This window comes from Hippopotamus amphibius, chromosome 3, assembly GCF_030028045.1.
Source record: "Hippopotamus amphibius kiboko isolate mHipAmp2 chromosome 3, mHipAmp2.hap2, whole genome shotgun sequence".
In the NCBI taxonomy this organism is placed as follows: Eukaryota; Metazoa; Chordata; class Mammalia; order Artiodactyla; family Hippopotamidae; genus Hippopotamus; species Hippopotamus amphibius.
Genome location: NC_080188.1, coordinates 178,394,969 through 178,420,860, shown reverse-complemented (window position 1 = coordinate 178,420,860; position 25,892 = coordinate 178,394,969). Strand labels below are relative to the sequence as shown.

Below are 25,892 nucleotides of genomic sequence, written 5' to 3'. Positions count from 1 at the left end.
GTTCTTAAATAAGAGGATTAGAAATGGCTGTGGGAGAGACTCCTTTCAGAAGTCAAGAGTTTCCTGTGTTCCAACTTACTGTTCCTATAAATACACGTGCACTTGTCATTTCCCATGTCCTAGGTTTGGTTTGGAAAAGAGACTCAAAGTGAAGGTCACCCAAAGCAAGGGTGGTGCTGGATGTAAGCTGCCTCCCCCTGAGCCCCCCAGCTCCTTCCTCCAGAGTCCTGTCCTTACAGGAGGTTCTGATGGGGAGCCTTCATCAGTGTCTGCGCTGCCCACGTTCCTGTAGCTTGGGGAGAACCATGGCTAAGGAGCAGGTGCGGCAGGAAAGACCGCACTGAGACAAAGTGGCCTTGCAGCCCTCTTCTGGGTTTGTGGTTGTAACTGTTACTGGCAGCAATACTTTGTTGTTGGTTTTTGTTTTATTGGATTTCTTAGTAGGAGATTTGCAAGGAACTTCTTCACCGTTTTCCTTCCCCATCCCTCCTTCCCTCCTTCCCTCCATCCCACCGTCCTAGCCCAACTCCGGGCTCTTAGTCCACCCATGCCCCACCATTTGAAATGAAGTTCAGTAGATTTCTTAGAGCCTATGGTCTCCCACCCCTTCAGCACCCATGTGGATGTCTGGCTCTCCTGGTTCCTGCCCTGCATGTCCCAGGAGCATCTAATAGCAGCAGCTTTGACACCAGGGAGACTTTGCAGTGTGCTTCATCCATTCACCAGGCATTTATTAAGCACATACTATGGGCCAGGCAGCATCCTGGGTTCAGGATGCAAAGATGACAAGACGAGGTCCCTGCCATCAGGGGTCACAGTCTAGATAGCCTCTGCATGTCCATACACACATTGGCACAACACAAAGTTATGTATCAGCGACAGAAATCTGTGGGGTTACAAGGAATGATCAGTGGTGCTAGGAAATTCACCAGGCAGATGTGGGGCGGGGGTGGGTATCGGGAGAAGGAATTCTAGGGGGAGGAAGAAGCATGGACAGGTGTAGGTGGGAAAGTCTCATGTGGCCTGGAAACCATATGTGATCTGTCACGGCCAGCGAGGGTGGGACGTGGAAGAAAGGATCTTTCCTCATGAAGCTTATAGTCCAGAGGGGTGAGTGGCCAGACAGGCTCACAACTCTCAGAGGAAGCAGGAAGCAGGAAGGGCTTGTTTTAAAAGAACGGATACAGCGCTAAGAGTTTGCACAAAAGGCAGACAGGGTTTGGGTTGGAGGCATCCAAGGAGGCTTGGTGGGCTGGATTTTGAAGAACATGTAGGATGGATTGCAGTGATGGGAGAACATTCCAGAAGGAAAGGGCAGCTTGGGGGTGATGGTGTGCATAAGAGCAATGCTAATGGGTGCAAGCAGTGGTCGAAGAATAAAGAACCATGGGAGCAGGACAAGCTCAGTCTCATGGATCAGAGGGGCCCCAAGAAGTTGGGATGACAACAGCTAGTGTGTGTGTGCACGTGTGTGTGCAAGTGTGTGTGTGTGTGTGTTGGGGTTAGGATTAGGGGCGGGCACAGTGAGAGGAAGTGAGTGATGTGTGAAGTACTGAGTGCCAAGCTGGGTTGGATTTGGAGGAGGCTGTTTGGGAAACTGGGGGTAACTTTGGCACACCTTCCTTGGTTTAAATTTTCTTAATGCTTTTGCAGAAAGACATCTTTATATTAAAATAAACATGGAAAAATACAGAATACCTATAGATTTCAAGATAAAAAAATACGACTGCCTCCAGAAGGCCCCACGGTGTGGGTACCCTCTCATGGCCATTAGGGGAGCTAAGGATAAGATCTGAGATGCCCTGACATTCCTGGTCGATTTAACTTTCATGGCAACTCTGTGAGGTAGAGATGATCATGCCTGCAGACGAGAAAACAGGCCCAGAGAGGGTGTGCAGCGTGCTCAAGGTCACACAGCTCATGAGCAGCAGAATCCAAACTCAAACCAGGTTCTGGGTCCAAGTCCAAGTTCTTTCTGCAACACTCTGAGTGGTTGATAAATGAGATATGGGGGGAAATAAAGCTGAAATAGTTTGGTGCTAACTCACGGAGGTTCTTGAAAGCCAGTCCGAAATAAACGTCGCAGCCAAAAAGGATGTTCATAGCCCACTAGGGTTAGACCCAAAAGGTAAGAAGAAGGGGAGCAATATGGCCCTAAGAGATCTAGTTATTCTCATCCCAGCTTCTCTGGGGCCACCTCTTATCCCTGAGACTGGGCATGACCTGTGGGGAGCAATGGCATTGTTCCCATAGAAATAGCAGGAAACGCCTCTTTTTCTGCTTGTTTTCTACTTAGTGTTGTTCTGCTGGGCACAGAGCCTTCAGAATCATTGTCCAACCCCTTCCGGGACTGAACGCTGGAGAAAGGGTGTCAGCCACCTGTAACTTCTCCCAATGTGCCGTTCCCACGACCAGGATATATCCTGTCATCCATGCAACAGGAGAGAACAGAGTTACTGGATCTGAAAGGAAATCAATGTAGAGCAGGAACCAGCTGCAATTTTCCAGATCTATTACTTTCCATTTGGAGGTCAGTGAGACAAAACGTCAGGTTGCAATGAAAATCAAGAGATTTATGTGGTCTTCACTGTAGGAAAACAACAACTCCATAAAGGACCCCCAAATGGTAACTTAGTGAAAATAAAAGGTGAAGAGTTACTTGTGGCTTCAGATAAGTGGAAAAGTGCTCCTCTGACTAGGAGATGGTGGTTACACTTTGCAACTGAATGTCATTGTCTTTCTTCCTTTCCTTTTCTTTCTTTAGAATGCGTTGAGACAGTTTATTGAGAAACCAGCCAACATCCTGGAGATCCTCAGGCCACCTCAAGTACTGCTGTTTCTGGACGAATCCTCTGATGGACTGATGCTTCATCAGCTGGTACTGGGACAGGGACCCCACCACGACCATGATGAGGGCGCTATTGAGGTCAGCTAAGCACCTGCTCTGTGCATAACTGAAGGCTTCGAGGCACCACCCATCTCTAAGGAAGTGTCTGCTCACGAGACAGATAATCTTTCTGCTGCTCCACACGGCATCCTGGATGTTGGCGATGTGGTTTTCCCCAGGCACAAAGTCTCTTTCTTCAAAGCACAGATTAAATCTGTTTTGGTCGCTGTACTGGGTGTCCAGGTGTTTGAGCAAAGCATTCTGCACCCATTCAAAGTCTTTGTTACTGAAGCACAAATAGGCATCATATTTGTACGTATCTGATTCTCTTTCGTTGCTGGGGCCCCTGAACAGCCGTCTCTGGGCTTTCTTATAACAGATGAAACAAAACCCCCGGAACTTCGTAATGATGAGAATGGCCACAAGGAACACAGTCAAAGTGACAGTGAAGAAGATGTAAAGGGAAAACTTTAGGGACTTTAAAACTTCCTCTTCATCACAACCTTCTGTGGAAAGAGAGTAGAGGGAAGCCCCAGCCATCGAGCTCGGGTACATGCAGTATATGTCTGCTGGAGACCCAAATATTGTGACGTTGGTTTGATTGAGCCAACTGATAAAAGTGCTAAGTTCACACTCGCAGATGAACTTGTTATGAGTTAGGTCCACGGCACTCAGCGACGCAAATAAATCAGGATCAGGAGAGAGGAGCTGGTTTCTGGATACATCCAGGACCTCTAAATTAGCAGGTAGGTCGCTAGGAGAAAGAACGGTCAGCCTGTTGTCCCTGAGGCTGAGTCCCCTCAGTGCAGTCAGATAATGAAATACTCCTGGTGGAAGGAAATTCAGGTAGTTTTTATCCAAATACAGGACTCGGAGATGGGAAAGCCCCTTAAAAACATTCCAACAGAACCCGGCTTCCCAGGCGAGCTGTAACATATTTTCTCTAAGGAAAAGCTGTTCTAAGCTGAGATTCTCCGAAGGGGCATGGTCTTGGTTACAAGAGGAAAAGCGATTTTCATTTAAAATGAGAATCTGGAGGTGACGTACCCGGAGAAGGAAGTAGAGATTATCCAGATTTTCTAGCCTATTCTCTGATAAGTGGATGAAGTTAGCAGTAAGTGGGATGTTTGGCAAAGTGACCAGTTTATTGCCACCCAAGAAGATAGTAGATATGCTTGGAAGAAAAGAAATAGTTTTAAGAGCATTGTCCCGGAGATCCAAGGTATCCAATTTTTTCAGGGATCTGAATGTTTGGTCCTGAATGATCCCGATGTGATTCTTCTGCAGATCGATATAGGCTACCTTAGGTAGTCCATAGAAATTAGAATTATACAATTCCCCTAGAAGGTTATATGATAAATTGAGAACTTGGAGGTTGTCGAGTCCATAAAATGCTTGGTCTTGAATATTGTTTATCTTGTTGTAGGCAAGGTTCAGAACCTTCAACTCCTCGAGCGTCTCAAAGAGTCGGAAGTTCAAGGAGAAGATAAACCCATGTGAGAGGTCCAGCTGTATCACTGAGCTTCTGGCCAGGCCGGCAAAAGTGTGCTGGTCAGGATCTTTCAAATTGGTGAAGCCAAATGAAGAACCCATAATGTGATGGGTAAGAACCAAAGAGAAAATCTGGCTTCCATTGATGGCATTGCTGAAGTTTCTTGTGATGTCCACTGTCCAGCCATTGCCAGAAACGTCTAGGGTTTCCAGGACCATGTTTCTGAATGGGTTCAGACACTTCCCCCAGTCCATGGAGATCCTGCTGTACAGGGTATTATCAGCAAGGCTTAACAAGGAGAGTGTTTTCCCTTGGAGAGGTTTGAGCTCCTGCTCACATACAATCGGTATTTGGTTGAGGGAGAGATCAATGGATTTCAAGGAATTCAATTCCCAGAATGAAGGATGAAGGTAAAGACTCTGAATCTGATTTTTGGATAGGTCCAGGCGAGTCAAAGACCCCAAATTTCTGAAATAACCATCTTTTAATATAGCATCGGAGAGACCACAGTAAAAGAGTCGAAGTTCAGAGAGATGGGGCAGTTCCTGAAAAGCATCTGGATGCAAGAAGTCTATCTGACTTTGGCCAAGGTCCAAGATTCTGAGATTGGGCAGATTTCGGAAGGCTTCTTTGTCAATGGTCAAGGGGGTAAACTGAGTCCCAAGCTCCAGCAGCTGCAGTTGCTCCAGGAAGGGGAATGATGCTGTTGTGACCATCCTGATATAGTTGAAGCTAAGCAGGAGGTTCTTGGTGGTGTTGGGAACCTGGGGGACTTGGGTGAGGTTGCAGAAACGATATAAGGCCCTCTGACCATCGAAGAAGCAGGAAGAAATTCCAAGTGCAGGACTAGCCATGAGCACCATTCCTAAGAGAAGGTCAAGATGGTCTCCCATGATCCTATGGAGAAGAAGGGAGAGTGAAAACACAGGGATCTTAGCTCAAGGCATTGCGCACGGGTGCTCAGGGCTTGGGGGATTCCTCTGTGATGTGGCTGTTCCTTAGACCCTTTGTTTCCCTGGGTCCATGGCCTTGGCTGTTGGCAGATACTGTCTGCTGTAGACAGAGCTTTCTAACTCTATCATTTATGTTGCATTTTCTACATAGTATGTATGGTTCTAAGTACTTTATAAATATTTAATTTAACCTTTATGATAACTCTGCATTCACTTACAAGTTTGTGCCTTCATTCATTCAAGATCTGCTGATGGAAGTTGGAGAAAACAGCAGGAGGAGATACATTTCAACTTCATCTCAGCCAGGGACCCCATTCCTAGCCCAAGGCAGGATCAGCTGAAGAGTGGAAAATACATCCACTGATTTTCTTCCCCTTCTAACCGGACGAGAATACTAGGTCATCTCCATTCATCCATCCTTACTCCCTACACAGTACAGCTCATCATATAAAAATTGGGTACATCATTTTCCCAAAGAATCAGAGGTCATCAGTTTAATAAAAATGTATTAAGCACCTATTGCACACCTGGCATTTGTGTGACCCTGTGAGTGTACAACTAAACAAAAACCAGTCTCCTTGCCTAAGCCCAATAGGTGAATTCACTCTCTGGGCTGAGTATTTGCTTCACACACACAGCAGCAAAAGGTACTGAATGAGTGTGTCTGGTTATATTCCCAGTACTGTGCTGGGTGCTGCGAGGGCCCGCCCCTCAGAGAGCTTCGCCTCTACCCAGCTGCACGGCACGTCCACCTCGGCCCCTGCGAAGTATTGAACTTGCTCTGTGTGTAATATCTGAAGGCTTCTGTTGGAAGGTAAGGAAAGAGCTACATGGCTCAGAGGGCATGAGAATGAGGGGGAAAGAAAAGACAGAAATAGGAAGAGGGCACTGATTTATAAAAGCATCACCGGCACAGTTTCAATATCAGGGTAGACAGTGTGAAGCGTCATGGCGCTGGGGGGGCACTGGCCCTGAAGACGGTTCACTGTGTTGGGGCTGATCTGTGGTGGGGTTTCCATAGCAGCTTTAAGGCTGTGACACACGATTTACCACAAATCAGAAGTAGACATTGACTCCTGAGTTGACCCAAAGTATCTAAAGCAGGCATTTACACATTAAGAGAAGGGCGGCATGGTATACGGAGGTATACTGTCAGGTGAGATACAACATTGCCATTTCATATTTGAAATTAAACAATTTCCTGTTGGTAGAAATTAACTGTAACCTACTATCAAAAAGAAACCAGCAGGACTTCCTAGGTGGCACAGTGGTTAAGAATCCGCCTGCCAATGCAGGGGACACGGGTTCAAGCCCTGCTCTGGGAAGATTCCACATGCCATGGAACAACTAAGCACGTTTGCCACAACTATTGAGCCTGTGCTCTAGAGTCCGTGAGCCACAACTATTGAGCCCATGAGCCACAATGATTGAAGCCCACGTGCCTAGGGCCCATGCTCCACAGCAAGAGAAGCCACTACAATGAGGAGCCTGTGCACCACAATGAAGAGTAGCCCCTGCTCGCAGCAACTACAGAAAGCCCGTGTGCAGCAACGAAGACCCAACACAGCCAATAAATAAATAAAATAAATAAATTAAAAAAAATAACCCAACATCCAGGCATTTTATAATTAGTAGAAAAAACTCAGTGAGAAGGTTTATCATGGCTCTTAATTTCTCCACCATTTCCACCCAGAGGCTCAGGGTAACAACAGCAGAGTCATCCTTGTTCCCTGAAATGTCACTGCCACATCAGCAAGTCCTGTCAGTTTCACCTCCCATGTCTACTCCGTTCAAGCCACGTTTCTTAACGGGGCTAGAATTGAGACTTCTCACTGGTCTCTCTTATTTCTGGTCTTACTCTCCATTTGCCAAATAGCAGCCAGGGTGTTCTTTTAGAAATATAACCCAGGTGATACCACGCCTCTCTGCACAGAACCCTTCCCTCTCCTCCCACTGCTCTGGGAATAAAATCCTGCAAAGACTTCATCTGGTGCTTGCCTGTCTCTTCAGCATCGTCCTCCTCAATAACTTATTCAATTAATATTTGCTGAGTGTCTATGTGTCTCACATTGTTTTAGGAAGAGGAGATACACTGGTGAACACAATAGACCAAGCCTGCCCTTTTGCTCTCCAAAAATGCACATTTGCATCATAAATCAAAATTTGCACCCAATTTCAGAGGGTTCACTGACCTCCTGAAAGCTACCCCTTTCAATCTCATGATGAGAACCCTTAGTTTACATATAACAACCACCACGTTTTATGTTCTAGAACGGGGCTTGGAAAACTTCTTCTGTAAAGGGCAAGATGGTAAATTTAGGCTTTGCAGTCCAAATACCATAGTTTGCCAGCCTCTGTTCTAGAAGAAAAGAGAATAGACTTTGATTTCACAAATGAGGATTTTAAGTGACTGCAAGATAAATGTGTTCTGATATTGAACTGATATTTGCAGGAAAGAACTAGCATGGCCCCCAAGCTGCTGACAGTTTTGCAGCTGTTGTTTTATCCAAACATCAGAATGAATTCTCCTCTTATGTAACCTGACAGGAAAATCCCTGCAGAGACATGGGAGTGAGAACACTAGTTCAGAATTACAGAGTTGAGAGGTCTAGTTTCAGTTCTGTCTTTTTACAGACCACTCAGGGCTGGCCTCCAAACACCTACACTGTACTGGGCGGCTTGACCTTGAATTTGTAGTAACAACTGGTGAAAAAAAAAAGCTCCAGACGATATATATTCAATATACTGAATTTTCAAGTCCATGATAGGGAAGCTAAAATTAAACAGTAAGGTAGATAAGGCCAGCTGAACGAACAGATTTTAAAGAAAACTTTTTGGGCTTATGTCATATTACAAAGATCTCGTGCCGACCTATTTTCTTATGAAATACAGCAAGGTGTGAAATAGCTACATCTTCATCTCTGAAGCAGACTTTTGTGGGTCAGCTGCCAAAACGGGTGAGCAGGGGAGCCAGGTGAGCTGGTGAGCTGACAGGAGTCTGGGGTGGTCATTGGTGAAGACAGAAGCTGGGAGGAGGGATCAGCCATGCAGGGGTGTCCTGGGATGAGCAGCCAGAAGCCAAGGCAGACTGGAGTAAATGAATGAGCACTGATTCAGCGAAAGTCTAATTTAAAGATGAGGACCAGGCGATGATGTTGTTTCAGACCTGACCAAACCTCGGAAAGATGAGTGTCCGAGAGGGAAGGTAGGCAGTGAGACAGAGCAGGTGGGCAGCCGGTGTGGATGTGGGGAACCCAAGAGAGAAGACCAAGTGACCTAAAACCCCAAGCCCTGAATGGGATGAAGCCAGAGGGAGCGAGAGGGGTGAGAGTGTGTGGAGCAGGGCCCCGATGGAGCCTGTGCCGGCCAGGGCCACTTGCTGCTTTCTAAAGCGCAGGTTGCGGACAGCAGCTTCCGACCCCGCAGAGGAGGGCGCCATCTAGTGGTGTCTGGAGGGAGTACTCGGAGGCAGCCTGTAGAGAGAGGAACCCGGCAATGCGCTCCTCAACCACTGTTAAAAAGATGGTGAGAAGCCATATATACTCACAGTTAGCTCTGCCATCAGGCGACATATGCATTCCTTCCTAAACATCACTCAGCTACGCAAAATCACACAATAAAACCACAGGGCTTCTGGGAAAAAAAGAGGGCAGCATATAGCACTCAAACCCTTCGTCAGTGGCACCTAAAAAGCCTAATAAAAATGGTTACACAGTTAAGAAACACATACACACTGCAATAAATATCCCTTTACCTTGAAAAAGGCCTGAGGGTTGCCGCGCGGGAGCTGCTGTGAGGCGCTGGATGGAGGGGGTTATTTGGTATCAGGGGAAGTCGTACACCAGCTGGGGATGGGTGTTGGCTCAAAGCACACGCGGAGCACGGAGGTCGTTGGCAGGTTTCTGAGGTCTTTTCCCTCGTCATGTACAGGTCTGCTCAGCTGGATACAGTTTTCTCCATTTAAACGTAAGAAATGGCACATAAGCAAATGCACATTTCATGTTCACTAATGTTTAATGTTGTTCCCTAACATATCAATAATCTTCCCTAATATATCAATATTGTTCCTTAATATGTCAGTCGTGTTGGAACAGATTCATTATTTCACAACAAGCATTATAGTGGGACTGACTGTGCTGTCATTCAAGGCTAACAGTTCAAATTAAGCGTAGAAAAAAAGGAGGTTCTATATATGAGTCCACCCTGTGTGCCTGTGTGATAGAGTTTGGAAGACTCACGGGACTGGCTTGGGAATCAGCCCTGGGGATCACTGCAGACTCAGGTCCCAAAGGGCTCAGAGACTTGGGAGGAGAGTGTCACCTCCAGCAGCCTCAGCCTGTTCCTGTTTCAATGAGAGACTGAACCAGAGGAGATGTCCTCAACCCTGGTGACATGTTAGGACCACCCGGGGAGCCTCAAGCATGCTGAAGCCCAGGCTTCCTGTAGACCCGTTAAATGAGACTCTCAGGGGTGGGCCTAAGGGATCTGCACTCTTAACAAGTATATGAATTTTGTACATACTCAAATTTTAGAATCCCTGGTATAAACCAATGGTTCTCTAACTTGGCCGTACATTGGAATCACTGGGGAACTTTAAAAATTATATAGGTACTGGGTCCCATCTGAGAGGTGATTTCATTGGTCTGGGGTGTGGCTATGGCATCCCAAGTTGTGAAATCTCTCCAGGTGATTTCAGTTTCAGAAGGTCGGCTCACATGGCTTCAATTCTGACTGTACCTTGGAAACACACACAGGGTGCTTTAAAATTCTACCGACTCAACAAATTAGACATAGAACTACCACAGGACCCTGCAATGACACTTCTGGGCATATATACACCCCAACGAATTGAAAGCAGGAACTCAAACAGATATTTGTACACCACATTCATAGCGGCATTATTCGCAATAGCCAACAGGTAGAAATAATCCCAATGTCCACTGACCGATGACTTGATGAAACGTGGTACATTCATACTGTGGAATACTATAAAGCCTTAAAAAGGAAGGAAATCCTGGCACATGCGTCAACATACATGAACCTTAAAGACATGCTACGTGAAAGAAGCCAGTCACGAAAGGACATAGTCTGTGTGATTCCATTTATACGAGGTACTTAGAGTAGCCAAATTCGGAGAGACAGAAAGTGGAATAAAGGTTGCCAGGGCTGGAGGAGGAAGGATGGGGAGTTATGGTTTTGTAGGTTCAGAGCATCTGTTTGGGATGATGAGAAATTTCTGAAGATAGATGATGGCGAGGGTAACACAACAATGTGAATGCCTTTAATGCCACTAAACTGGACACAAAACGATTAACACAGTGAGTTTTATGTCATGTATATTTTACCACAATCAGAAAACAAAATTAAAGAGAAAAAACCAAGAACATGGCTACCCGAGCCTGACTCCCAGAAATTCAGTTCAGTAGGTCAGGTGGAGCCAGGGAAGTGCATTTGATCGCCCAGGTACTTTGAAGCGAGTGGTCCTCAGGCCATGCTTTGAGAGACCCTGGTCTAAAGGATCCCTTCCAACTCAGAAACCCCACGATTCTCTCAGAGGAAGAGGGCTGGTAAGAAATTCGGAGGGCGGATGAGAATTGGGTTTTGATTACTGAGGCTAACCTGTGTCTAGGGCTCTGGGGGGTAAGAGGAACAGCACAGTCACCGCAGGCCTCAATACTCCTGCTAAACACTGTTAATTAAGGTAATGAGCCCAGAGCGAGCAGGGTGGGCAGCCCTTTCCTTTGAGCTGAATTCATTTGGTTTTAATCCCAGCCGTCAGAGGAGCGGGTTCCCTTTCTTGACTTAATTGCCTGCTCAGCAGAGCCTCTGGCCTCAGCTTGGGTGAGTTACGGGCCGGGCTGTGGTGTCTCCACAGGCAACGGGGACACCTGTGCTCAGGGGCGCCTCTGCTCCCCAGGTACCACGGTTAGGCTAGGGCCGGGGCTGCTCCTGTGCTAATTTAAATGCTTGATCCTTAACAAATAACAGTCTTAATGGGCTCTTTGGCAGGACCTGAGATTCTGAGCTTGGCCGCGAGGCTGGAGGGAGAACATTTCTCCTGGCAGGTGGTGGCCCACATCTGGCAGGCGGCCTGAGCACTGGGCATGGAGGACCAAGTGTTTTGCTGTCTGAGCAAAACAGTTCATTCAATTCCAAATCGGTGCTGGGGAGGGTTTCTCCAAGGTTCACATAGCAATAAAAATCCTGGACTGAGTCCACATGTGAATACGTTCAAAGTCAGCCTTGAAAAAAGGCTCAAGGCCGGTGGACACGGTGACCCTCCCAAGGCAAACGCATTCTCCAGATGCAGAAGACAGCATCCCACAGGGACAAGCCAGCAAACGAGCACTCTGAAGGCTGCAGTGTCTCCAGAGCCATGGTCCTTCCAGCCTGGCATTCCGTCTCTGACAAAACAGTTCCAGTAAAGCACATGGGTGACTGAAGTGCCTTGAACCTCAGAGTTTGTTCCCCAGATAACAAGTCCAGTTTCCTTCACAAACCACCATGACTTTGAGGCTCTTCTGGGTGACTTCTTTTTCATTCAACACCTCCTCCTCTTGTGGTGACCAGTTATGGTACCGAGAATCTGCACTTGTCCTACAGTAACTCTTCCCAGGCTGAGCCTCCCACTCTGTGCCGTTCATTGCCAGATGCTGGGGAGTCCCTGCCTGCAAGGGTCTCGTGGTCTGCAGAGACTCTAGCGCAGGGATGCTCCAGGTGATGTCCCCGGACCTGCAGCCTCAGCACCACCTGGGGCTCCACCCCAGCCCTCCTGAATCAGAAGCTCTAGAGCTGGGGTCTGGCAGGCTCTTTTATCAAGCCCTCTGGGTGATTCTGAGATCACATCTAAGAACCACTGGGCTCGAGTCTGGAGGAAGGAAAGAAATACATCCTAACAATTACAATACCATAGAGTGGGCATCTTCACCCACATGCGTGTCCTCACAGAGCTCTGAGCTTCCTCCCTTCCCTCATCCTCCCAGGCTTCGGGAAGTATTATTGTTTCCCCATTATACACGTGAGAAAACTAAGGCCCAGAGAAGTTAAGTAACTTCCTTAAGACCACACAGCTCTGTCTACCCTCTAAGCCTAGTGCCTCTGGTGTGGCTGCACCAGTGGGTCAGTGAGGGGGTACTGCTGTAGCCCGCCTCTTGGTCATCGTCTGCTGCTCTTGTGGTCACGTCCTCTCGGTCACAAGGGGCATGGGCCCTGGCTCCCCAGGAAAGGTGAGCCTCTCAGCCCCTCGCCCCCTTCAGCTCCATGTGAAGGTCCACCTTCCCCCATAATCACGCCTTCCCGAGATGGCCCCTTTGAAATGCTGAGTTCTCTCCCACTCTCTCAGCACAACCTTCCCCTTCCAGGTCTCCTGGGCCCTTCCTTCACTACACTGACTCTCTGGTGGCCTTGTAATTCCCCTAGAACCTTCCATGACCTTTAAATGCGTCTGCCTCTTTATACCACCCCATCATTCTAGACCCCAAGGACCTTCTCTTCAAACCCTCTTGCAGCACCTTCAGCTCGGACGTCTCCTTGCTCTTCTATTGCATCTGTCTACACCAGCCGCCTGCCCTCTGCAGCGCCTACACCAGGTGGCTATAGCTCTGTCAGGAAAAACCGCATGGGTGCCCACACAAATGCACAGAATCCAATTGTGCTGTCACCCTCTCTCCTACCCCTCTGGAGGGATTCCATGCCTTCACCAGTCTCCCTCACCCATCCCACCTGACCTCGGCCCTCTCAGAAGCCGTTGACCTTGCTTCCTATTTTTAGGAGAAAAGGAAGACTTGGCTCTTGACCTGGCGTGTGCTGCAGCCATCTGGTGACTCCCTGTGTCCCACAGCAAGGCCCACAGGAGGGCTCACGGCCCGTCCCGGGGGTAATGCCCTGCGGAGCCACTGGGAGCTGGGCTCTGGGGTCCACAGTGTGTCACAGGGCTCAGGCAGCTCATGCTAAGGCTGGTGTGGCCAGAGAGGGAGGCTCGCTTGTGCACACCGAGGTGCAAAAGGTATTCCACGGCCAGGACCTGGCAGTCCGTCCTCAGACCCATCACACGTCTGAGTGGAGACAGTCAGCAGCAGCTTCCGTGAGCATCACAGATTAACACAGCAGGGCAGAGCCTGACAACTGACGGCTGCTCTCCAAAGAGGAAGCAGGCGATCAGCGCGTTGGGTCTCAGTGCGCTGATGCGACCTCAGGAGAATGGTTTACTGACTTGCTGGTGCCCGGTGGTCTCGTTAGGGTCTCTTTGCATCTCTCTGTGTGCAGGATGCCTCGATACAAAGCTTGTCTAGTAAGCCTACCCCAGCGAGAAACTCCCCGTTCATGTGTTGTGGGGGTGGAAACTCAGTCAGATGCCTTGCAGAGGTCCCAGGGCTGCTGGAAGCTGGTAACCCTGTCAGGATGGAAGTGAGCTGCGTGTGATACAACTTGCTGTTCCAGAACCTACGCTGACCCGCCGGAGTTCCTTTCCTCGGAACCAGATCTCTTCTAGGAATTTGTCCACAACTGCTGTCAAGCTCACTGGTTTGTAGTTTATTTTGTAAATATCCGCTGAATGAATGAAATTGCCACATCCTGCCTCTGGGTCCTCCTCCCTCTTCATGGTCCGCAGGGCCAGCTGCTGGGATGCTCAGGGCTTGTCTGCGCTCTGGGTCCCTCGGATGGGCTGGTCCTGAGGGTGGGGGGAAGCTTGGGGCTCTTCAGAGCAGCCCCATCTCACTAGCTCTCTTGCCTCCTACCTGGGAGTGGTTATCTGTGCTTAAGATTCCATCAGCTTCTGAGAGGGAGCTTGCCCCTTCCTTCTTCTTCCTCATCTGGACATCCCTTGAAATATCCTCTCGGGCATCTGTAGCATTTCCTCCAAATTCAGAGCCTTTGGGGCTGTAGACTTTCTAACGGATCAAACACTCTGCCATATTTATTTTTGGTTGTGGAACCTTATTTCCACTTTCAGTGCGTATGTCCTTAAACTCTAGGTGGGTCAGGTCAGACCAGCTTCCTTAAACCTCCACTGGAAGAAGCCTCAAGTACATCAGTGTAGATGGTGGCCGATTCTGTGAGGTTCATCTCAGGACACCACCACCAGCATCGATTCCCCTCACTTCCAGCTGTTTGTGCTGCCGCTGCTGTGCTCCACAGCCCCTGCCTCCTGTCCAGACCACTGCAGTGACCGTGGCCCCCCCGCCCCTCACCATCTGATCACCCACAGCAAGTCTTACCCCGACACCTGCATCTCTCACTCAGCCACGTGAGGGGCTTGTAGAGCACGGCTCTGACCAGAAACCTTCACTGGCTCCTTCTGCCCACAATGGCCCAACTCTTCAGGGCATAAGACTCCACTGCGACTGTAATCTATTCCTGGAATGGCTGGTTAAAGGGGTCCCTTAGCACCTGAACTCTCTCACTGGACAGAGGGGGAAACTCCAGCCAACCTACCTTCCGGCTTCTCTAGTCTTGCCTGGGCTCCAGGGATAACTCACCTTCTCCCAGCGTAGTCTCCATCCAATTTCTCTGCTTATGCTGGGCTTGGGATGCTTGCTCCCCTCTCATCTGCTTACCCAACTCCAACTCTCCCCCACAGGCTACCCCAGAGGCCAACTCTTCCGTGAAATGGTTCTCATATTCCTACAGGCACTTTATCTCCCTCCCTTGTTCTGTGTACGTTTTCATGAGGGCATTTTCATCACATCTGGTGTCTTCCAGACTGTCCATCTCCTGAGAACAAGGACCCAGTTTTGCTCATGCAATATGCCTGAGGCACACGGCACAACTGAAGCACCCGGTGATATGTTCCCCATTAATACTTGGAAGGGGAGTGATTTCGTCAGGAGTACTTACCTCCAGTCCTAACACAAGGGGCTTCTAGTATGTTCTTATTCTAGGGGTCCCTGATTGTCTAAAGGCTTCAGTTCCTGAGACTATGGGAACCTCCTCACAGGGATGATGGTGGTAAGAGTTTTTCCGGTGAATCAGGAGAAAGGGCTTTTGTCTTCCTAAGGGAGAAAAGGGAAGTTAATTAGGAGGGAGAAACAGAAACCATTATGTAGGTGGTTTTCTATGCCACACAGTGATTTTCTCTGCAGGGGAATTTAAAACTTTAGGTGTGTCTCTGATTAAGTGGAATTTTGACTGGAAAAGATCAAGACCCTTTTGTAAATTTAGGCCTGTGGAATATCAGAGCTGAAGGGACCTGGAGAAATCTCACACCCAGCCTTGGGCCAATCAGTCATGGGGGGCTTTCTCCCTTGTCACTCCAGGGAGGGAACGCCACAGTTTCATAATCCACTCCATCTTTATTGTCATGGTGGTGGTGAGAAGTGCCTCCCTTGGACATAGATGGCCCTTTCATGACATTTCTGTGGTCATTTGGTTACTGGGGACCCACACACAGGATGAAGACAACCCACTATCTAGTTCACAGTGAGCAGAGAGCTTGTGGGTTTCCAGGGAAAAAGCGAGGTTTGCCATCAGAATTTGCCATTTCTAAGCAGTACGACTAGGTAAACTATGGCTAAGCTAGGAGACACTGGGCAGTTATTGGGTCTCAGATTTAGGATGAGAGGGGTCCTGAATGTTAAGAATGACATAGGGTGCTTTTCACCATTTTATTGAACTGTGGCTCAGAGGATAAGCACGTGCCTAAGGTCACATATCCATCCCATTGTGGAGCTAGGATTTGAATCCAGCTGCAAACAGTTGTCATTTTGATTTTCAAAAAAAAAAAAAAAAAAAAAAATCAGGGCTTCCCTGGAGGCACAGTGGTTAAGAATCTGCCTGCCAATGCAGGGGAATACAGGCTTGAGCCCTGATCCGGAAAGATCCCACATGCTGCAGAGCAACTAAGCCCGTGTGCCACAACTATTGAGTCTGCACTCTAGAGCCCACCTAGACCGCAACTACTGAAGCCTGTGCGCCTAGAGCTTCTGCTCAGCAATAAGAAGACTGCGCACTGCAATGAAGAGTAGCCCCGAATCTCACAGCTACAGAAAGCCCGCGCATGCACGCAGCAACAAAGACCCAATGCAGCCAATAAATAAATAATAAATAAATAAAATTATTAAAGAAAATAAAAATTGTGGACACTGCAAAACAGATACAGAGCCTTCAAGGATGATTTGCCTGTGAATCATCCAGAGATCTTGCGGAAATACAGATTCGGATTCAGTGGGTCTGGGAAAGGACCTGAGATTCTGCAGTTCTGGGTAACACTGAGGCTGCTGGTCAGTGACCACGATGTGTGCAGTAAGGACTTAAGAGAGCTGTTATGGGCTTCGCCGCTCACTACTCAGGCTGCCTCATCTCCTGGGAATGAAGGACGACCAGGATGTTGCATGATCACTTTTGAGAAGGAGGGCATACATTCACCCCCAGTTCTTCTCAGTCCTGAAGACTGAAGCACCGTTGCTCGAGGAGGGTTATTTGAGGCTTCTGAGGCAGGGCAGCTGAGCAGGTCACACTGTTTTTTACTTGGAGCTAAGGAAACAGGAGAGCTTGGGTACCACTTCTCTGACTCCAGGACAGGCGCCACTCCTGGAGACCAGCAGGGGGCGCACAAAGGGCGGAGACCAAGGGGCCTCGGCAGAGTGTGGGCTGCGGGGTGTGGAGGCCGCCAGCGGCTCTGAATCGAGCCCCGCGGAGAAGGTCCTATTGCTTGTTTACGTTTAGAGAGCACGCAGGCGCTCCTGGCAGGCTGGCCATTCCTAAAGCACAGGCAGAGGAGATCACGACTGAATTTCAAAACAGGACTGTGATGTGTTTTCTTCCTAGCATGCACCTTAGAAGGAATTATCCACCCCTCACCCCATGCACCTTTTGAGGCTCTGAATCTGTTGTACACAATTTTGATTTTGGGCGGAAAAGTCAAAATGACAACTAAGTTTGTAGCTGGATTCAAATCCTAGCTCCACAATTTAATGGATGCGTGACCTTGAGGAAGCACTTAACCCCTTTGAGCACCAGCTTAATCATCTATGCAATCGCAACAATAAGTTTCTACTTCCCTGAGGGAGCATCCACAGCAGCTTCTGAGGACACTCCAGATTCTGGACAGAGAGACCAGTTATTGATGTGTAATCCTCGAATATTTCTTGCTTGCTTAAGTAGACAGACATCATTTATCCAACTGCACCTCACCAGAAATGTATTCCTTTTGGAAACCACTGAAGGGGAACAGTGAGAGAAGGAAATGGAATTTCTCAGTATGCTGGGGTGATCTGGTATTTCTCTTTTCTGCACCCATGGGAAATTATGCAAAAGCTTCCTCTCTTGACTTTAATATCTTCAGGTGGTCGTCCCCCCAACCAAAACAAAATGGCACCATTCAGAGGCACTGATAGTCTAAAGACAGGATGTTAAAAACCCAAATGGTTCAGATACCAAAACGGCGTCTCTTCTGTCTGCTCATTATAAACTCTTTTGCACACAGTTTTAAAGCATCTGATTGAAAGAAATAATTCCATCCGAGCATTTATTAAAAACTAGCGTGATGTATCTAAAAATCCTAGGGTAAAGAACTGAACATTTCTACCTGACTTCAGGCTCAGGCAGCACCAATATTCTCAATTAGAAAATTAACACCTGAGACTCTGAAAGCCTCCCTGAATGCAGCTTAGCTAAACCCCGCGTGTTCAGGGGTAAAGTAAATTGCCAGGAAAGATGTGCAGCTGCAAGGTCAGGAGACTGAGCAGATGGAGAGCTGGGGAGTCTGATGTTGCATCCCCTGAAAGTAATGACACAGACAGTCGGCTAAGAGCAGCAAAAATCATTTGGATTGTGATGTAAATTGGAAGCAGTTGTGGGGAGGCATGGGGAAGAGAAACCTTATCAACCTATGACCCATTAGACACAGAGAAAGGAAATGTGAAGAGAGATTACACAACGCTTGACAACTGACCTCGGAGGGATCTGCAGTCTGTGCTGAGTTAACAAAAGCATCAAGAGAAACCTCCCTGGGCTGGTAAAATCAGGTCCGCTCTGCAGAGACACCCCCTGGTGAGAGGTGAGAGAAGGGAGAGGGAGGGAGTCAGGCCAGGAGGAGAGGTGCCTGCCTGGTGCAGAGGAGGAAAGATGATGTCACTGGTGGTGCCCTAGGAACTGTGAGCAGGATAGCAGGGCTGGGAAACACGCCCCTGCTGGAAGCACACATGCCTGTCACGTGCCCAATGTCCAGGAACCCCAGGGAGATTCGTGGAGTTTAGAATCTGTCCTGGGCAGGCTGCCCAGGGTGACTGCTCTAGTCTGAGTGGGGGTGGAGTCAGGGAGAAACTTGTCTCCTCCGTGCTGTGCTGTGGGTGTTTCCTTCCTAGATGCATGAGATCATGGCAAAAGCTCTGGGCTGGGAGAGGGGAAACCTGGTTCTAGCCCTCCTTTGGCCATCACCTGGGCATCCTTGACAAGTTTAACTTCCCTTGTTCTGTTTCTGTATGTGTATGATGACGAGTTTGAACTGGAAGCATTTTCATAGCCTGTAAACCCTAAAATCATCTAATGAGACTTGCTGAGTAACATGACAGCAATCACAGACCAGGACACAATCACCGTCCCTCCCTCCCCTTGGCAAATTTGCAAATCTGTTACAGATGTTCTTGAAAAATACCGATGGAAAATCATGGTATTGATGTACCAGTAAAATGGATAAATAGATCCACATAAATCCTGGCCTCAAACAGCAACTGTTTCCCACCTAGGAATTTACTCTCAGAGGGGACTTCTTCTGTGGCTAGATAATCGTTTGAGAGTAGAAAACTTTTCCCTGTCCTTGTACTTTCACCTTCCTCTGCCCACCTCCACCCTCTAGCAGTCTCCTGACATCATTGCCCCGGGCCAGGTATGTAACAGGACTGTACCTAGAAGTAGCTTGCAGGATCTTCTGGTTTTCATTGTTCAAACAGGGACTTAGGTCCGGGGCACAGAGGCTTTTCCAGCAGGTCCTGAGAGGAGTGAAGTTGCTGGGGTGAAGCGGTGAGGTTTGGAAGAAACAGGAAAGGAAGAGAAGTCTGGGGGTCCCAGGAGGACAGGACTTTGGCAAGTCCCCAGAGTTTGGCCGTGTGGTCCAGAAGCAGCAGAGACAGCCAGGGAGGTGGGGTCAGGAGTGCACTCAGCGGGAACCTGAGTGCCCCAGACTAATGAGCAGGATCTCCCTCAGATCTGCCCCGAGATCTCGGCACTGCATAAGATCCGGAAATTACGACACCACCCTGGGGTGGTTTCTATTCTTGCCAGCCTGGTGAGACAAAGGCTGCAAACTAATATTAAGTTGAACTCTAGAAAATAAAAGGAGAGGCAGTGTTTCTTGCACATCTGAGCATCTTACTGATTCACACTGGCAATCTTTTTGTTTTGTGTGTTGAGAAAGAAGATAAAGTTAGCCTTGAAACTCTCTAGAACCAGGGAAGTCTCGGACCATGATGAGGTGGAACCTCAGAACACAGAAACTCAGGGCTGAAAGTGGTTTTCAATCTTGCCTTCGTTAGGGCCAAGTTCAAATGCTGGCTCAGTTGTCCTGTCTACAAAATGGGGTGGTTATGAGGATTAAATGAGATGATACATGTAGCTCATATTTCTGGCTCCCTTGCAGTGTCTTGCACGTGGTAGATTATTTGTTGACTATTAAATTATTTATTGATTATTAAAGCTAGTCTAACCTACAACGGATAGATAGATAGCTAGGTAGAGAGATAGATAGATAGATAGATAGATAGATAGATAGATAGATAGATAAACTGGTTTGGTGCCCTTGGATAAGTCATGCTGTCAGCAGTGCCAGGACTATGAATCCTGCAGTAGTCTTGGGACCATGAACATCCATTTAGAGTAGAGCATGAGCTGCTCATCTTGAATTAGTGTGGTGGTTTGAGCACACGGACCCTGAAGCCAGACACATCCAGTTGGAACCCTGACTCTCCACTCACCACTGTGTCATTGGGTGGACTCTTTGGGCCTCATTTTTGTCATCAGAAAAATGAGAATAACAATATTATTGTCCCACCTCCCGGGGACTCAGAGCAGTGTCTGGCTCAGAGTAAATGTTGTTTTTGTGTTTGCTGTTATTGCTGGTGTCATGAATTTGTGCACAGTCAAGGAGGAAACATCTGGCCCGCACCATTGTGAAGCAAAGTCAAGTTTGGGGCACTTAAGACAAGCTTTCCACGGGCCAGGGGAGTGAGAACCAACTATTTCCAGGTTGCAACCTCCTGTCGTTGGATTTGGCAATACCATGACTTTGGAGATTACCCCAAATGAGAGTTTTCTGGGACAACTGTGGGGGAGGGCAGGAAGGGTAAATGAAATACAATCAGTGTGAGGAGGGGAAGTTAGTCTTATTCCTTAGCGTAAATGGGCTCCTTCCCTTCTGCAACTGTGGTTACATCTCTTACAAAACAAACAAAACTATCTTCTCTTGAGATGACCACTCCTCCCTTGCTGCTGAGAGAGAATCTATCCTTTTGTGGCCAAATTCCTCAGATATTAGGTCTGAAGACTCCGCCCAGTGTTCCCACTGCCCAAGAACTAGCCTCTTTTGACCCCATGAGACCTGGCTTTCCGGTGGGAGCGCTCCTCTCAAAGTTCGCCTTCTTCTCATCTATTCTCATCTGAATCTCCCTGCTCTTTTTGGCACAGACAGCTTTGGCCACCCATCTCTTCCTGAACTATCTCTTCCCTTGGCTTCCCTGATTTTATTCTTTCTTTCTGTCATTCTGTTTTCCACCAGTTCCTCTCCCCCCACCCCCACCCCCCCGTCCATGTACGTTCTCCCCATAACCTTGTTCTCGGCTTTGCTTCTTCCTGCAGTGATCATATTTGCTTTCACACGATGGACCTTCCCCACTGCTCTCCCACCATCTACCTGTCTCTAACCCTGACCTGACCTGTATTCAAAGTGCGTATTTCTGCTGATTAAAGGACATCCCTGCTTGGGCGTCCTGCAATAACTTCAGATGTAATAATGCCCCAAAGTGACTTAGCAATATTTTGAATTTTGGAAATCCTCCAGAAAACAGAAACATGTTTGCATGGTGCTCAGAAGCACGTGAGTGGACCTCTCCCTGGGCCAGGGACCCAACACCTCTGTAAGTCCATTTCCCCCTGCCTCGCAAGTTATAAGCCAACCTTCTCCTTTATATTATTCATCACCAAATCCCACTTTTTTCCTTTCAAATGTCTCTAGTGTTGTCCTTCCTTTTACATTTTCATCATCCTGGTTCAGCCTTCCATCCAATGCACGTTTACTGGGCACTCTCTCCCAGGAAGGCTGTTAGCTGATGGGGCTTCATCAAGGATAAACCCAGTCCGAGTGACCAGGGAGCTAACAGTCAGGAGCAGGGGGCCAGCCACAAGAGGGCGTGATGCTGTGAGAGGATGCACTGGCAGGGCAGCCGGGCCCGGAGGAGGACCAGCAAGCCCAGCCCGAGGGACCTCTACCTGCAGGGGATGCAGATACTGAGCCCTGTGGATGGGGAAGGGTTAGCTCGGGACAGCAGTGGGAATTCCCTGCAGAGGCTGTCAAACAACATAGTCAAGGGACAGGGGAGCCCAGGCTGTGGTCCGATTGGCTCCTGAGGTCAAAGTGTGAGTTCACGGTGGGAGCTGGTGGCAGGTGAGGCTGGAGAGGACACCCTGGGGCCAGATCAAGAAGGATATCACAGTCCGTTCTGAGGCAGAGGGCCGTTGAGGGTTTTGAGTACTGCCGCTGCATTAAACTCCAATTCTGCGGCCAAAGGTATCCAATCTTTAAATTCCCAATAATAGTGCTTAACTCACAACTAGGTGAGTGCTTCGCAGTGCCCAAATCTGGCTGAATTTCAATCAAGGATCATTTACCAAATGCTGCCTGCTATGTGCCAGACACCAACGCTGGCTCAGAGGACCGTGAGATGAGCGAGACACAGCCCTGCCTCTGTAGAGGGGTAGAAAACACCTCAGCCCAGCTGGGCAGCACAGCGTGTACGAGCTTCAGTGGAGGTGCAGGCAAGGAGCACTGGAGGGCAAAGGAGGAACCCCCCAACTCTGCCTGAAGACTGGGGCAGGGGCTGGCCAGGGAAGTCCTCCTTGGAGAAGGTGCTATTTGAGATGCTTCCTAAAAAACAGAGGATTCCCGGGACTCCCCTGGAGGTCCAGTGGTTAAGACTCCGCACTTCTAATGCAGAGGACCAGGGTTTGATCCCTGGTCAGGGAACTAAGATCCCACATGCCGCACGGCCAAAAGAAATAAAAACAAAAACCAGAGGATTCCCCAACAGAGAGAATTCTGGGCACAGGAGAGCAAGTGTAAGGAGAGAGAGACAGCAGAAGAGGCCTGGTCAGAGTGCCATGGGAGGTCAGTGTGGCAGTGGACTTGACAGTGGCAGGAGGTGGAGCTGGGAAGGGAGGTGGGAGCGAGTGCCTCCGCTTATTCTGAGCTTCATATTATCCTTGGGCTTTTTTCCCTCTACTTTGCCTGGTGTCTGTCTGGTCTTTCTATAATAAAGGCAGCTGAAGACCAAGCAGCTCCCGAAGCCCTCTCTGCCTTCTCCAGCCCACATGTGCTGTCTTCTTTGAACCAGTAGACAATGCCACATCATTTCACTTAATTGTTATGCAGGTGCTGGTTTCCTCTCCTCCCCTGAACCTGGAAGCTTCTGAAGGGCAGGCACAATGCCTCAAACCTGAGTTGGTCCCAAAGAGCTGAGCACACTGTAGGTCGTGGCCTCCATGTGGGGGAGGGCGCTGCAAAACCAGCACTGGGAATTCCCGAAGCTGGACACCTGACTGAAGATTTGGATGTACTTTCTGCATTCCTTATTTATTTATTTATTTATTTTTAATTTTTTGGCAGTGCGGCATGTGGGATCTTAGTTGCAAGACCAGGGATTGAACCCATGTCCACTGCATTGGAAGCGTGTGTCTTAACCACTGGACTGCCAGGGACGTCCTCTGCATTCTTTTCCACGAAACAAAAAGGGAAACAAACACATGTGGAATCAGTGAGTGTACATCCCAGTGTTTTCTTGCTATCCGAGTCTGGGAGCACGAATAAACAAACAGGCCTATTTTGATTTCAACGCTCAGCAATGCCAAACTTCCAGATGCAGGGAAATCAGCAAAGAAGGCTCTGGGACACAACTTCCTTGGAAGACTTGCCTTCTCAGGAACAAACCTCAAAGCTGGAAGGGATGGCCCTCCATTCAGTCAACAGAACCTAAAGGTTACTTGCTCTGCTCGGAGCTATAATACCCGAGGGGATGATCCCGTGATGTCATTTAGGATGGAAGCACCAGGCGGGCTGATATGCATGGTGTCGTCATAGGGATTGTTAAAATACACGCTCAGCTGCTAGCTTTGGCCCGAGCCCCAACTCTGGGAACCCCCTGGAACATCCCCACAATCCCACAACTCAGGGATCAGCATCGAACACCACAGACCTTCTCCCAGGGCCCTGCCCCAGGGTTTCCTTTCTGAGTGGCTGTGCCTGGCACCACTGGAAGTTGCTGACCACTTCTGTCTTCTGTCCAGAAGAACAAGGGTGAAGTGAATCAGAGAGTCCAGGAGATCTTGGACAGATTTGTCAATGCTCAGCCTGGCTGAGTAAACGCAGGGAAAAGTGATCGAACAACAGACCTTTGGCAAAGGCCTGGCTGCTCCTCAGGGCAGCTCTCCAGCATCAGCCTGTAATCACTGTTGCCCTCTTCCAGGCACTGGTGGAAGAGCACGCATCCCAGATGCACCTGACAGCCAAGCAGGGCATCGTATTGATTGGGTGATTGCTCAACAAGAGTGCCTATCTGAAGGACACTGGGGTTAGTTCCCTGTTTGTGGGTCCCGGTGCCGGATAGGTGTTCCAAACACTAGGTGACTACATAGCTAACCCACCACAAGGGAAAGCCCCTGCCCCCAACTCCCACCCAACACAGCCTCAGCAGACGTCCTGGGACAGCACCCCTCACCCCCAAGACAATCAACTAACACCCTTCCTCACCCCTTAAAAAATGTCCTTCTATTGTGATTTTTCCAGGAGCATTGCCACTATGCTCTTATCTTCATAGGCAGAATTTTTTTTAAACATAAAAGCCAACAATATTTACTTGAAAGCAGCCTTCACCAGGCTGCTCTACCTGGTGTTATGGGGATGGAGAGGCGGGGGTTCAAGGCCTTCTGTTGAGCGGTTCAGTAACTTTCTGGGATTTCCATGGCCCTGCGGAAGGTGGCTGTCTCCTCCCTTCTCCAAGGAACATAGTGAAGCCACCTGCCTCTTCCCAGGGTGGGGATGAAAGTGAAAACGAGAAAGTCTGATAACACTGTTCCAAGGTGGAGATGCAAGTGACTTCCTCACAGCCAAGGTTTCCTGAGTCCTGCTGGCAAAGTATCTACGTCCCCACCCCTCCCCCTTCCCCCTCTCTCCCCGGGGCCGCCAGGAGCAGAGAGCGCAGTCCAGGGAATGGGCTCCCAGGGCTCAGGAAGAGTTGGAAACAGCCCAGGACGCCCCTGGAGGGGAAGAAGTGTCCGATGGCCAAGGTGGCCCGGTCCCCGCCCCCCCGGGGACTCCGGGTCCCCGCCCCGTCGCTGCCGGGGTACAGCAGCCCTGGCCTGACCTCGTCCGCTGCAGGGCGCTCACCTCCGGGGAAGGCTCCCCGCGCCGCGCGCGCCTCGGCTCTCTCCTCCCGGCCGCAGAAGCGGCAGCCCACACCGGGCTCCGGGAGACCCCGCCGGCCCCGCCCCCGGGCAGGCCCCGCCCATCGGACAAGCCCTGGCCCCGCCCCGCAGCCCAGGTAACCTCTTCGCTCCCTCTGGCGAGTGGACCTCCTGCTCCCACTCCGAGCCTCCTCCGACGCGCCCCGGAGACCCTGCGGCTGCGGCCACCGGGGAAAGTGTCCGTTTGACGAAGAAGAATATAGGAGACCCATGGGTTTGAGGGTCAGGAGGCCAGGACGCGAATGCTGGGTGGGTGGGGCACGCTGGATCCCAGGGGGGAGGGCCCGCCTACGAGGGCTGCGGGCGTCCAGGGCCCCGAAAGGGGGACAGAGCTGCAACCTCTGTAGACTCCCAGAATATTCCTTGAGATCATCCAGGCCCGCATTTCCTTCCTTTCCTCTTCCCTTGGTACCGAGGAGGAAGCCCAGGCCCGAAGACCTGGAGTGGAAGTCCTAAGGCACAGCCAGAAGCTGGCAAAAGAGGAACTCGACCCCATGCTCTCTGACTCCCAGTGCCGCGCTCCTTCCACTACACGCCAAACCTCAAGCTAAAAGCAGAACAGTTTGATACATTGCAGTCAGCGAGGGCCAGCTGGGAGCTGGCGTGATTTGAGGAAGGAAGCCTCCGGGTTTGTCTGGAGAACCCAGGAAAAGACAGATCCTTTCTGTCCTATGAGCACGGTGGTCCTTCTGCCCTGCCTTCTCTTTTCTTTTCTCCCAACACCTCCGCTGCTAGAGTTCGCAGGAAAAGGGACCTGTCTAAAGTAAGAAACCAGCTCCCCGGAGGCCCGTGCAGCAAAAGGGTTAAAGAGAGGTGACTGCCAGAAAGTGGTGGAGTGGCTCTCCGGGCCGAAACCAGTTCGGGGACAGATATGGCACTGTCTTGAGTAGGACTG

At 49.4% G+C, this 25,892-nt stretch overlaps 1 protein-coding gene across 2 annotated transcripts; it reads right to left on the bottom strand.

Moving 5' to 3' along the window:
• Positions 1–711: 711 nt before the first annotated feature.
• Positions 712–24,974, bottom strand: TLR5 (toll like receptor 5). Of its 2 annotated transcripts, XM_057729326.1 has the most exons (4): positions 24,921–24,974; positions 15,170–15,324; positions 9,087–9,286; positions 712–5,276 (listed from the first exon to the last, which is right to left on the bottom strand). In XM_057729326.1, the coding sequence occupies exons 3-4, from the start codon at positions 9,254–9,256 to the stop codon at positions 2,696–2,698; spliced, it is 2,751 nt and encodes a 916-aa protein (XP_057585309.1). In that variant the 5' UTR covers positions 9,257–9,286; positions 15,170–15,324; positions 24,921–24,974; the 3' UTR covers positions 712–2,695. The 2 variants fall into 2 exon arrangements, with proteins under 2 accessions (XP_057585309.1, XP_057585308.1); XM_057729325.1 differs by lacking the exon at positions 24,921–24,974 and having other exon boundaries at positions 15,170–15,737.
• Between the last annotated feature and the right edge of the window lie 918 nt (positions 24,975–25,892).